The sequence below is a fragment of the Mytilus trossulus genome, chromosome 14 (genome assembly GCF_036588685.1).
Source record: "Mytilus trossulus isolate FHL-02 chromosome 14, PNRI_Mtr1.1.1.hap1, whole genome shotgun sequence".
NCBI lineage: Eukaryota > Metazoa > Mollusca > Bivalvia > Mytilida > Mytilidae > Mytilus > Mytilus trossulus.
In genome coordinates this window covers 12,966,588-12,980,162 of record NC_086386.1, presented here as the reverse complement: position 1 = coordinate 12,980,162, position 13,575 = coordinate 12,966,588, and the positions used below count along the sequence as shown (strand labels likewise).

The 13,575-nt window shown below is 30.2% G+C and overlaps 1 protein-coding gene across 1 annotated transcript in view; it reads left to right on the top strand.

The window, feature by feature from the left end:
• The first annotated feature begins 1,136 nt into the window (after window positions 1-1,136).
• The window catches only part of LOC134696231 (cholecystokinin receptor-like), a 28,201-nt gene continuing 15,762 nt past the window's right edge, over window positions 1,137-13,575 (top strand). The window contains exon 1 of the mRNA XM_063557912.1: window positions 1,137-2,237. Coding sequence (XP_063413982.1) covers window positions 1,892-2,237 — 346 coding nt within the window. The 5' untranslated portion in view covers window positions 1,137-1,891. The remainder of the gene's footprint in view (window positions 2,238-13,575) is intronic.

The window sequence follows — 13,575 nt, the reverse complement described above, 5'->3', positions numbered from 1 at the left end:
AATCCAATCCACCCAATATAAACAGAAACTCTACATCTAATACATGTAGGTCTTAATTTTTAGATCTGATAGGTAGTTTTTAATGATGTTATCTTTTCTTTTGATACGATAAACAAATCTCCACATCCATCCTCACCTGTCAGAAATTAACTGGAATGGCCCATTAACACCAATTAAGATTTTATTGTCAATACAGAGTGATAGTTTATGATAGTTAAAGAGAAGTGCATGTATTTCAGAGATTTGATGATGATAAATAAAGGGTATTCAGTTTCATTTAACGACATATTGCCGTAAATTGAATGCTTTGTGGGAAAAGTTGAACAAAAACATGAAATTGCGTACTGAAAACAGACGGAAAATCATTCTATGCAAACGACTCTGGCTAACAGATTTGTAAACACATACGTTCTTTTGGGATCGTGAACAGTGAGACATTACGCATATTTATCACATATTTGTTAAAAATCCTATTGTATGATGGTATTGAAATAAAATAACAATAAAAATAAATACCGAAAGAAGACTGACTATTAATCATTAAATATTTCTTCAATACTGGTTTCGATACCATGGACAGTAAAATATTACGTAAATACTAATTAGCACATATTTGTTACCAAGATGTTGAAATAAACTGCACAATAACATGAAACAATATGTTGGAAGTAAAATTGCCAATCATTATTTTTTCAATACTGGTTAATTGTCAAATATATAAGACCAACGCTGACAAAAGATTTGTTGATATCCTCAAATCGTTATATCGAACATAAATCATAGACATATGTTTCATAATTTATCTTCATGAACTGACGATTTTAAATGATTCTCGTTTTATTCATAACAGTTTTTAACAGACCTACATGTGAAAAAATTTCATGCAAGCAAAAAGTTATTAAATAACAAGTACACATGCATTTTTCATGTAAAACATAAGTCAAGGAACTACGGTGTTTATTCCTATACTGTTATAAAATAAGCAATATTTATTTCAAATTTAAAACTGAAATATGTCGTCGATGACATGTTTATTATATAGTTAAATCAGCTGGAATGAAAACATGACATTGCAAACTTAATTTCACGTGCACTATAACCCTATCCCAGTCTGTCAATTTAGATTAGAAATCAAAACTGTTATCTATATTATAATGATTTACTAGCTATTGGATTTAAGATATAAATGCAGTACTTGCTAATCATGATAATTTACTTTTAAGTGACGATTAACTCGACCTTTCGTCAATTGCATGACCAATACACAGAAGTGTTTATGATTTCACAGATACATAACATTCCCACAAACGTGATAGAACCGACACGGGGAATCTAGAATACGTTACATTCCCACAACGTAGTAACACCAACAACGAGAGTTTATCATTACTTTCCTATATTAACTTCGTCAGCCTTATTGGAAACGGTCTTAATATATATATCAGTGATACATTTGTTCGGGGAATACTATTATTATATTTGTTCAATACAATGAAAGACAACAATATCCTAGGACTGACACGACAGAAGTCCGGTTATAATTGACACAAATATTGCGAACTTCCAGGTCTACGCTCCATAAACTCATCGAACGGTTAATAATCCGGTTGCTACTCTTTAAGCCTAACAAACGTTTACATTATCTCAAAAGTAAAAGAAAATTATTGTTTTTCTATATTTATATTTACATTTTCCGTTTGACAATTGATAATTAATTTGAATGAATATTCATAGAATGATATAAACAATGCAAATCAATGAATGAGGAAAATGAGAAGTTATCGATCTGAAAAAATCTCATTAATTTGAAGGTACTTCTTGGAGCAACACATTTCGCAGTATATAAGTGAGTAAATAACAACGAAAAGAAAGCGAGAAAATTTCAAAAGTTATGACTGCGACGAACATTACAGTTGAAGACCTAGGCATAACACTAAACATATCAATGACTACTCCACCGTACCGGCCGAGACCAATACGTTTTGATGCGAGCGGAGAGATAAGGATACCCCTTTATGTTATTATATTCCTGTTATCAGTCATAGGAAATGTGTTGGTTATTTTGACTTTAATTCAGAATCGTCGGATGAGAACAGTGACAAATGTGTTTCTATTAAATTTGTCCATCAGTGACCTGTTGTTGGCCGTCTTTTGTATGCCGTTTACTCTGATTCCATCACTCTTGAGGAATTTCATGTTTGGAGAAGTAATGTGTGTCCTTATTCGTTACTTGCAAGGTATGTTATCGTTACTTATCTTCCTTTTTTATGACTATGTCTATATTTTTATGACTATATTCTGCATATACGTTTATTCTCATTTCATTTGTGAAAATAATTGGATTTTTTTGTCGTGAAATTCAGAAAAAGTACGTGGTTTTAAAGCTACCAACGATGTTTGGTTATTCTGATACAAATCTTCGAGTAAAATTAAATGTTATGAAGGATATATACAGCCAATCGAATTTAACTTGGAGTTTGATATCCTAGATAAACCTTTCTATGTTCATCGTGAAATCAAGCTAGTCAGAAGTGCTAGAGTTACCCTTTTTGTCTTGTATACCGAATGTTTTGTTTAAAAGACCCTGTGAATATAGGTACAAGTGGAACTATTTCTTCTGCATTAATGTACCAAATACGTATGTTTATGAAAGGAAAAAGCAAGAAAAATAAAAGTATAGTTTAATAATCTAAAAATTGAGCACATAAATGCATACATTTGAATTGTTAGATGCAAACAATAGATATAGGAAGATGAGTTGTGAGTGCCAATGAGACAACTCTCAAAAAACAATTTAAAAAAGTAAACTATTAAAGGTCAAGTATTTGTCAAGGGATTTAACACATACAAAAGTCATTAGGAAATTTCTCTTTTTTTATCGTGACACTGTTAACATTAACCCTTAAAAAGATGTGATCAAAATCCGTTTTCATTTCATAGGAGTGTGCACTTATCAATTGTGTTTTTTGTTTACATTTGTATTTCCAAGGTATATAAAAATACGAAGAAGGGTATACTTGCCGATAACATTACCATCCGCAAACGACCAAATGACATAAAAGTTATCAAATGTAATCAACCACACGGCCTTTCACAACCAGGAAACCCATAGCCATCTTTCAAAGGCTCCGAAATGACAAATGTCAAACAATTCAAACGACAAAACTAACGGCACGATTAATGTCAATAAAAAAAAAAACAATGCACGAAATACAAATATGATATTCTATAACTTATTTTCAAATTCGTATAAATATATTCTAAATATCGAAAAGATAAAAACAAATGATCAAGATTGAACACCACATAAATGGAGATATGAATTAAACCCAATTTCAATGCCCCTTACTTTCGCAAAATTGATACGAAGCAAACCTTGTATCAATCTCAGGCAATTGTAATAATAATGATAAAAAAAGATGAAGTGATTGCAGACTAAAATACAGAAACTGTTTACAAACCAATTTAAACTACTATGTGTAAATGAATTTTAACATCATACACGTTTCCTTCCTGAACAAGGAATTCATATGAAAAGTAATGAATGTATATGTGTGTTACTAGTAAACATGTAAACATTATACTTATGAATATCGATTTTTTTATAATATAAAAGAAAATAAAAGTTTTCTTTAGTAAACCCCATATTGTAAAAGTACATGCTGTCTGCGAGTCCTGATGTCTTGGTTAGTAACGCTTTCATTGCATTTGAACTGGTTGTTCTAATGAAACTTTCAGTAGTTTGTTAAGTGCATCACCAGTAGTCTGCTATGTATGGTGCATTGTAAAAGAGAAAATGTTATAACCTAACCATTGTTGTCTTAAGGTGCATGGTCGTTGGTGTCTTAACGTCTAGTGATGCTTGTTCTTTTAGATTTTTGTTTTAACCATTAGAAATATTTGGGTCCCACTCACTTGTTGTGACCTTTTTATTTGAAAATCAGATAGCGTCATATATCTAGAATAAAAAACACATTTTTTTTAGATGTTTACTAGTCTAAGACATTTGTTTTTGAGAAATTAGTGTTTAGTGAATTTTAATTTGCATTTCAATTTTGTCTCTTCCTTTAAAAATTGGAGAACTTTGGGAAAACATACCCTATCCGTAGTCTCAGTTTAAGATCTTTTGCAATAACAAGAAATGTTAGTCGTTCATATCCAAAATTATGTGCTTAACTAAAAAGTATACAAAAATAACGTTGTTGCTTATTTTGTGTATACAAAATCAGTTCCCATGCCTACCGCACCTTTAGTAAAGCTGCATATTTTGTACATGCGTATGTCTAACGTTGCCCTAATGGTACCCCATTTCAAAGTAATCCTGCATCCACAACTGAATGCAGAAATCCTTATACGTTTTGAAATCACGTGACACCAAAATATGAAATTATGTATTGCGCCGAGATAATTAGTAATATGTTAATCCATATTCGTTAAATAATCTTATTACATAAGAACAGTTAGAAAGCATAAGAAACTAAAGAAATGAACCACATTAAACATTTTCTCGAGCAGATATTAGGATTTGTTGAAGAAATCAACTGTTAAAACATATAATGGATGATTTCCTTAAAGTTAACAAAAACATGCTCGGGGCTGTTTCATAATTTGTATATGCTTTACTGATAAAATTGCCTAATGTAACTTGTCAATGATTCAATAGGATCAAAATTTGCTTTTATGTGTTTTTTGTTAATGAAGTCAATATAAAAATATTAAAAGAGTGCCGATGAGACAACTCTCCATTAAAGTCACAATATATAAAAGTAAAAACAATTATTGGTCAAAGTACGGCCTTTAAGATGGAGTCTCAATGGCTCACACCGAACCGCTAGCTAAAAAGGGCCCAGCGATTAAAGATTAATTTTAAAGTATCTAGTTAAAAGATTCATATTGCAACAAAAGCAACTGTTTGCCGAGTAAAATATTTCTGAAGAATAGCAAAATTCCTAACATCACATATTAAGTAATGAGACATGGTCCTGCTTGTACAGGAATAAGATCTCGTAATGAAACAAATATCGAAAACTGCATCCTGGAATATAACAGAGAAATAGCATAATTATAAGTTGAAATATTCTCTACAGTTACCAAGACAGTGTTGATAAATATTCCGTATCAACTTCACATTTTACATATTAATGGTCTTGAAACACGGTACTGACGTTGTTTATCATCTAAAATACGTGTTATAATGTATTCGTATTTGTAAATTACATTGTATCACTTTAACTGATTGGTCTATTTATGATAATATCAAATTGAATAATCTCGGTATTCATACACCAATGCAAGTCAATGTGTTATGTGTTTTTTTCTAGTGATTAGGATTATAACAAAATGAGTACTGATGTACCCGTATTTGTGGCATTTTGGCCTATTATGTCTGTTATATACAGGTTTAGATTGCTGTAAAACCAGGTTCATTCCACCTAAATGCGTGTGCCAAGTCAGGAAAATACAGTTGTTATCCATTTGAATGATGTGTTTGAGCTTTTGATTTTATCATTTAATTAGGGACTTTTCGTTTTGAATTTTCCTCGGAGATTGGTATTTTTGTTATTTGACTTTTGTTATATATGCTTAAGCTATTGTCCTAGTTTATCTTTTAAATGGATATCAAGACAAACATTTTCTCACATTTTGTCACATCATTCTTGTATGGTATTTAAATTGTAGAAAAGTATAAATTATCTAGAAAATCCATATGTAATGGTGTCAATGTAAATGACGTCATGCATTTTTCTGGAAAATACATTCAGATATTCCGACAAACAAGACACGCATGTTTCATTTGTCTACAGTCGAAACCGTTACTGAAAATGATAACAAAAAATGTGAAAACGAACAGAAGATATTTCAAAAGTGCATATTTGAGATTTTAAATTGATTTTCAAATGTTTGTAGATGGTTCAGAGATAATTTCGTTGAACTAACTGCTATATTTGTGAAATAAACCTGTTCTCTTTGGCAAGGTTAATTTAAATTTAAAAATACACATTATCTAGAACAAATGGCCATCGTGTCAGAACTATGAACATGGTATATCCTGCTTCACCATTACATTTGTACATCATTAACATTTATTTTTGACCAAAATTATTGATTACATCTTCTGTGTATGTATTGCTTGAATCAGTGTGGTTTATCCAAAAAACAGATATATATCAATAATTTAATTTTGGATGGAACGGGGTAACACGTCTTTGATTACCAGTTCAAATATATGATTTTGTCATATGACCGTGACGTCATCAACGTTTTTACAAGATTTACTCCGCTTTAAAATGAAATTAAGAATTAAATCATAACGCAAGTTGTTCATTATGCACTACATTTTTGATGTTATTTCTTCATAGACAGAAAAAAATTATTTTAAAGATCGTAAGCAAGGCATCTGTGTTTACAAGTCCAATATGTTGTATAAAAGCACTGTTTAATGAGTAGATGAATTTGAGCTTTCAATTCAACATTCATTGGAAATATTGACGTTATAAATTGTAGAAATATGTACAACTCTGATTTAACTTACGATGTTGGTGAACGTTTTTAGAGTATACCTCAGATATTTGCAAGAATCCACATTTCATTAAAACCAAGTAGTTGAGTGCACCATATCACGCTTTTTTTAATGTTGAAAAAGTAGGAGCAACAAAAGTAGTAGATGTCCTAAATATGTTTCCATCGAGATTACTATAGGGGTATTTGTGGATATGAATGTCATTGTCAGTTTATTCTCGACTTATGAGTTTGAATGTCCCTTTGGTATATTTTGTCACTTTTATCCTATTTTGTGACACATACTTTAATTGAACGTATACAGTATGACGGCTGACCATAATGTAATTCCATAATTACGTCCTCAAGGTTGATCTAAATGTGGTAGTTCTACAGCCTTAATTATAATGTTGATTGTTTTCTTACAATTGTCTGTATAGTGGAACTAGTATTGTTAAATATGAAAGTCATATAATTCAAACCATACATAATGTTGAGTAGATAATCTTAATAGCCTATAACCTTAATTGAATTGAATTGTTTAAAATCATGTGCATGCAAATACTGTTTCGTATTTTGAAAGCATTTTTTTTTTAATATTTGAACACGCAGTTATTTGTACAATTAGTAGACAATTTTGAATGCATCAACGCCTTAATACAAGTCATTCAAATAACTAATTATTACTTTTCAAAAAGATTCGTCTGGTAAGTTATTATTTCAAGCAGTTAGTATAGTTTTATGTCCCATAAAACTGCATTGCTCTCAATTAAAAGGAATCATATTTGATTTTAAATTATCTATTTGAAAAACACTAACACACTTTCATTTAGTATTAATATTTCACATTCTTATAACTGTTCCAACAACATTATTCATTAATGAAGTATAAAAGAGACGTGGTTTTCTATAATATGTATGGGTATTCAACCGTAACATCGTTTAGGATCCATCAGAAAGATACGGTTTGATACATTTTCAGTGATCACCAAGACAAATATAAATTTCAAGTCGAATGATAGTAGCAGAGTATATACAGTTATGAAACATATAGAGATAACATGAATACAAAGTTTCTGTCAGGAAAATGTATTTGAATTTAAGAACTTTCGATGCGCTTTCGTCTCATAACTGATCAATCTTCAAGGTACTTGCTATTGAAATGTCGATATAGGTCTTATTACAATTGATTCCTTACATTCGATATGTCATTGTTCAGTAAAAGAGGGACAACAGATACTAGAAAGACCAGTAACAGTCGCTTTGCTTATGTTATGTTTAATGGTCCTTTTGTATCTTGATAATTGTATGTAGAACTTTTATTATCATTTATTCAATTCACTATCTATCTTATGTACAGTTATTATCATTTTGAAATAAATAGTATTCAAGTTTAATACTTAGCATCCCAAGTCTCATCAAAAGGCGATGTAGGAGAGTAATCATTATCAGGTTACTACGAGGCACCCGATGTTTTCTAATGACAGACCAAAACATGTTATACATTCAAGGCAATAGTTGTTTATAAACGATAAACAAATCTCATAAAGCTATTATTAAAGTAGACATAAATTATGATAAGTAATATTCGGTGATTTTACACTCCAGAGAAAGACGACGGGATTGTGGAATGTTTCGTTATGTTACAAATTGCTGTACGAGATATCATTTCTTGACAAATATGTCTACCTAGCTGCTTTTTTTAGGATCGTTGTGAATGGGTCCAGGGAGGCAAATTGGATGTTTGAAATTGGTTTATATATATATATATATTTTTGAGAACTTATGTATACAAAATAAATCAACAACAACAAAAAACGAGATTTAAAGAAAATTTAAAACGGAACACCTCTTGTCAACTGACAAAAAAAATGAAACATTGCACGAGTAATAATATGTCATGAAGTTTTACTATATTTTGCTATCAACTACATAATCGATTTTCGTTGTCGCTTTGTTCAATTAATTATTCGTTTGTTTTGATTCTTACAAAAATGTATTACATATCTATGTTTGTTTACATATTTGTGGCCCCTGGATTGTCACGTTAACCAATTATGTTTTGTTTTAGTTGCTGAAACAATTTTTTTTCAGACGAAACAATGACGATGGTTAAACCATTTCATAGAAGAAGGAGGTTTTATTACTAAGCTTCGGAAAATGATTTTAATCTTTTCATTGATTGATATAGTCGAGCATTTGATATTTTTAGATTTTATGGACGTCATCTTTTTTTTTACTCACCTTGAAGTTTGGTATTATGTAGAAACAATTTTGATTTGGGAAAAGAATAAAAAAATATCAAAAATTGTATTTTTTCCAATGATGAATAGTACAGGGAAGTGTTAAAATGATTATGATTTTATGTTCAGATATGGAAAACTATAAAGAATAATCAACTGTATTAGTTATCAAACACGATACATGCTCCAGGATATACCTGTCAAGTATTTCCTTCTATAAAAATGATTTTATTGATAAGATGATGATGAATAGATGTGTGAATTCAGAAGTAAACATTACATGCACAATAATATATTAATTTTACCAGACTGCAGCTCTTTTTACAAACAAATCTTCAGAGTAAAAATACTCATAAGTCATACACATTTCAGTATAACTTACGATTAATTTTAATCGTAAGCTTGTTTATGAAAAGAGTCGTTGGTGTATAAATGCTAGACAAGGTTCCAGTCAACAGGACGACTTGTATCGGACACATTATTTTTGTTCAACAAATCCAACTATCTTTGTTGCATTATCAGCAGAGTCGTAACTCATACCAATGCACAAGTCTAACCATAACACAGCCTAAGATCGAATCCTCAACTTCCTACACTCGATGCGAGATTGTTTATCCGAAGACCAAAAAGACAAACCTATTTTGTTATTTGAATGTTGCTTATTTAAGTTTTGAACCCAAAAGATGGATGATAGATTCCTATCACTAACAATTAGCAAATGTTTTCTATTCCCGTATTTATCAGAAAGTAAGGCAAACCTATTTTTACTTATTAATTATTGATAAACTTATTGTTATTTTGTTTAAATCGCTATAAAACTTGTATAATCGTTGATTTGTATTCTTATGAGAAATGATGGCATGACAATCAGTAAATTGAAAACGTAAAAACAACAATTGTGAGTACAACTTACGTCAAAACACATTATTCAAATCACCGGATCTTTGTTTCGTAATTAAAGAATATTGGAACCTTAAATGTAAAAGTATAAATCAGTAATTCTATTAATAAAGTACATAGGATGAACGATTAACCATATCAAACAGAATTTTTTTCTGTAAGAAAGATACCACAAAATAATATGCTTTCCTAATCAAATATTGCAACAATTTCTTAAAATATCATTATCATTGTTATAAGCTGTTTGATGTCAAGTCCCTTGATATTTGTATTTGTTGTTAAATAAATATCCTGATTTGATATCCATATTCTTTTCACAAGATTGACACAGATTGCCATTTAAAGCAAGAATATCATGACCAAATAGGATGATTCCAAATTTTAAATTGATAACCACCAATTTCATAGTAGTAACATACCACAGAAAAATTTACAAATATATTTAAATGTGCTACGCTCATCATTAAACCGAGATGTACTCACAGAAAAAAATACTCCAATAGAACTATGAGAAAAAACAACTGCAATCGTCAACATAACGAATTTGTCGACCACATGATGTTTGTGTCTTAACTTATTTTCGACTTATCTTCGCAGTGTTGGATCTTTAGATACAATACTAGTTGTTTAATCTGTTGGTTTACCGGTTGTTTCTTATTTTGGACCAAGGTAGAATACCTGTAAACCACCATCTTGGATTGCAATCTAGCAGATCACAATCGGTCTAGTTCTTTGATAACAGTTTTGCAGTTATTGCAATAGTATGGCAATTAACAAGTCAGACAGCAAAATCAACTAAATCAAAAGATCAACATCTTTAAATTACCATACGGACATGTGTTTTAACAATATGTCAAACTCAAATTTTACCCAATATGATAAAAATATAACGGAAATCTAGTAGATGACGAATGGTCAGGTATCTCTTGTAAAAAAAAGAGGGAAAGAAACCTGAGGCACAAATTTTAAACGATAAGAAAAATTAAATAAAAGTATGAAAATGCATCAAATCTGAGACTTCAAATATACACATAAGGTGAAGTATGTGATAAGTTCGGGGTTTCACCCTTTTTCTCTTTGAATAGCATAATACCAAAAGGAGAACTTAGTGAAACAGTTTAATCATCTCATTCCGATAATCAAGCTATCATTAACAGATAAGATATTGCCTATAAGTGGTTACCACAGATGTTCAAACGAAAGATACGTAAAACAATTAGTGTTATTTCTTAACCAATACATTTCCTTCTATATTTCATCTTGATCTGTCATAACTCTCGGTAGTTTAGTTTTGTCTTTTTTCAATCCAATCTGATTGTATTAATACTGTTTCGTGTCATGATGATTGTATGATTACTCTTAACTGAATTTTAATGTGCGTATTGTTATGCTTTTACTTTTCTACATTGGTTAGATGTATAGGGGGAGGGTTGAGATCTCACAAACATGTTTAACCCCGCCGCATTTTTGCGCCTGTTCCAAGTCAGGAGCCTCTGGCCTTTGTTAGTCTCGTATTATTTTGATATTAGTTTCTTGTGTACAATTTGGAAATTAGTATTAAAAGAAACCTAATAAACTCTGCGATACTTCAAACGTCTACAAACAACACTGAGACACGTGATTAGATCATAAGTTTTAACATACCATATGACGGAACATAAATAACTGCTATACATTGTAAACATTAAGGAAAGGTTTTAACATAATTTTTTTATGTTCAAACTAATGAAACTAAAGTATCGTAACTTGCCGATACTTAATAAACCTCTAATATTATGCATGCTGACCGAACGCATTATAATGTTACATTTACATCACAGTTGTGTTTTCTTCACCAAGTATAGATTGTTTTGGTACCATTTTGCACAACATTGGGGAATTTTCGGTTTGAAATGCTTTTCAATTTTGTATTAATTTAGAAGTTAAAAAGTTCAAGATTCTAACTGGTGACGTCAAATGCGCTATTTCATGATTTCGAAGTATATATTAATCACCAATATTTGAACAATTTAAAAACAGTTAGATATATTTTCCATTGAAATTAATCGTTCAGATGCTATTTGACGACATTTGTCGAAATATACATTTTCGTTGATTAAGTTTTAGTTAAAGCTTTGTTAGCTCTTTGTCTACGTAACTTGCTTTTTCTTGTTCCCTCTGGAGTTTTGTTTTTGTTAGCTTGCTTTGTCTCATTTCAATTGATTTATTCGGTTTGTACACCGCTAAACTGCTGTTGCCTTAATTTAGCATATTATAAATTATACCGTTATATCTCCAAATTACACTTTTTATGAATTCAATTTATATTGTATTTACTAATTGAATACCATGTGGATTAATGTGTAAACTGTAACCATTAATTGCATGTTAGAAACCAAGATCTATCTAATTTTTATTTCCGTTTATTATTTGATATAGAAAAAGCCTATTTGCAGTATTTATTAATTAAATCATGCTTCTTCTCGTTAACATGATAATGTCTTCCATAAGATTTGCATAGGTTAAGTTATGAAACGGTTAGCTGAATGTATTTATTCATATATCGTGACCGATCCCACAACGATGGATACAATAATATATTAATATATGAAATCATTTGGCTTACAAATATTTTAATCAACTGTTAAAAAAAATTATCATATGCAGAAAAAACGTAAGTACGGATTTCTAAGCAACACAAACATTTTAGTAAAAGTTTAACTGTGTTGTTTATAACAAGATGATATATAAGAATGAATGGACAGTTACATATTTTGCACTATAGTTATTTCTTAATTTGTATGGCATGTTATTGTTTTTTTATATTACTTTTGTAATAAACACTTAAACGATTTATAGTTATTATACTGATGGGCTAGTAATGACAGTCACAATTTAAAACGAGTATTAAACGTTTTGAATAGAAAATGATGAGTAAACCCATTGTTTCAATAGTTGTAATATTTAATTTTAAATTGATTTAGGTTATTCTGATAATAAAACCGTCACCGAAAAAGCCAAGATTGAATCTGAATTATCATGTGACATTAAGACAACTATCAAAAAAGTTAGATTTACAAAGGTCCAAATTTCGGCAATTAAAAACGCATAGTTCAATTTTAACTACAACGTATGCAGATATGTCGTAACCAATAACAAATCGTACCAGACACACCGAAAGCACGCATTATCGTCCCAGATACGAACGGGACGCGTCTCAAATACGTTCGAGAGACTTTTTTCCTCACAAAAGACTCAACATATCATATTTCCTATATGCTATTTACTATTTAAAAAAAAATCAAATACCTTATGCATTATCATATACCTTTAGCAATTTATATCATAATGTTATCTGCAAGTCTTTGTTATAATTTGAATTGACTACACAAGTAGAACGAAAATTGTGCTATGTCGTTTCTTGTCGAATCATAAAAACTGTGCTGGCTGAAGTATCATGAACTTCCAATGTTTCAACAACAAAAAACGTGCATTCATAAAATGTATAAACTCTTTTTTCATTCTTATTTAATTTGTTTGTTGAATTAGTTCGTGTGTTTTTTTTTCTCTTTTTGTTTTAATCCGTGTGTTAGTTGTCACTAAGTGCATCACAATTACTTATAATTTTCCTTTAATCTAAAGCTTCAAATGATAATCATAGACTGAATGCTTCCGAAATGAAGGTTTGATAAATAGATGCATGTAAAGGATCATTCAGATTAATGCACAGCTGTACACTTAGCGTTTAACATTTCCCATAAGGATAAAAGTTATATATTTGAACGTAATTATATCAGAAGAGGTAGTTTGGGTTAGATTATAACGAAAATAGTATGTGTTGTTTTGAAATTAAAAATTAAAGCAACATTGTTTTTGGTTAAAATATTGATTTCGCGAAAACTGTTATTTGTATAATATCAATAAACAAAACGTATTCGTGAATCTAGGCTTTCTA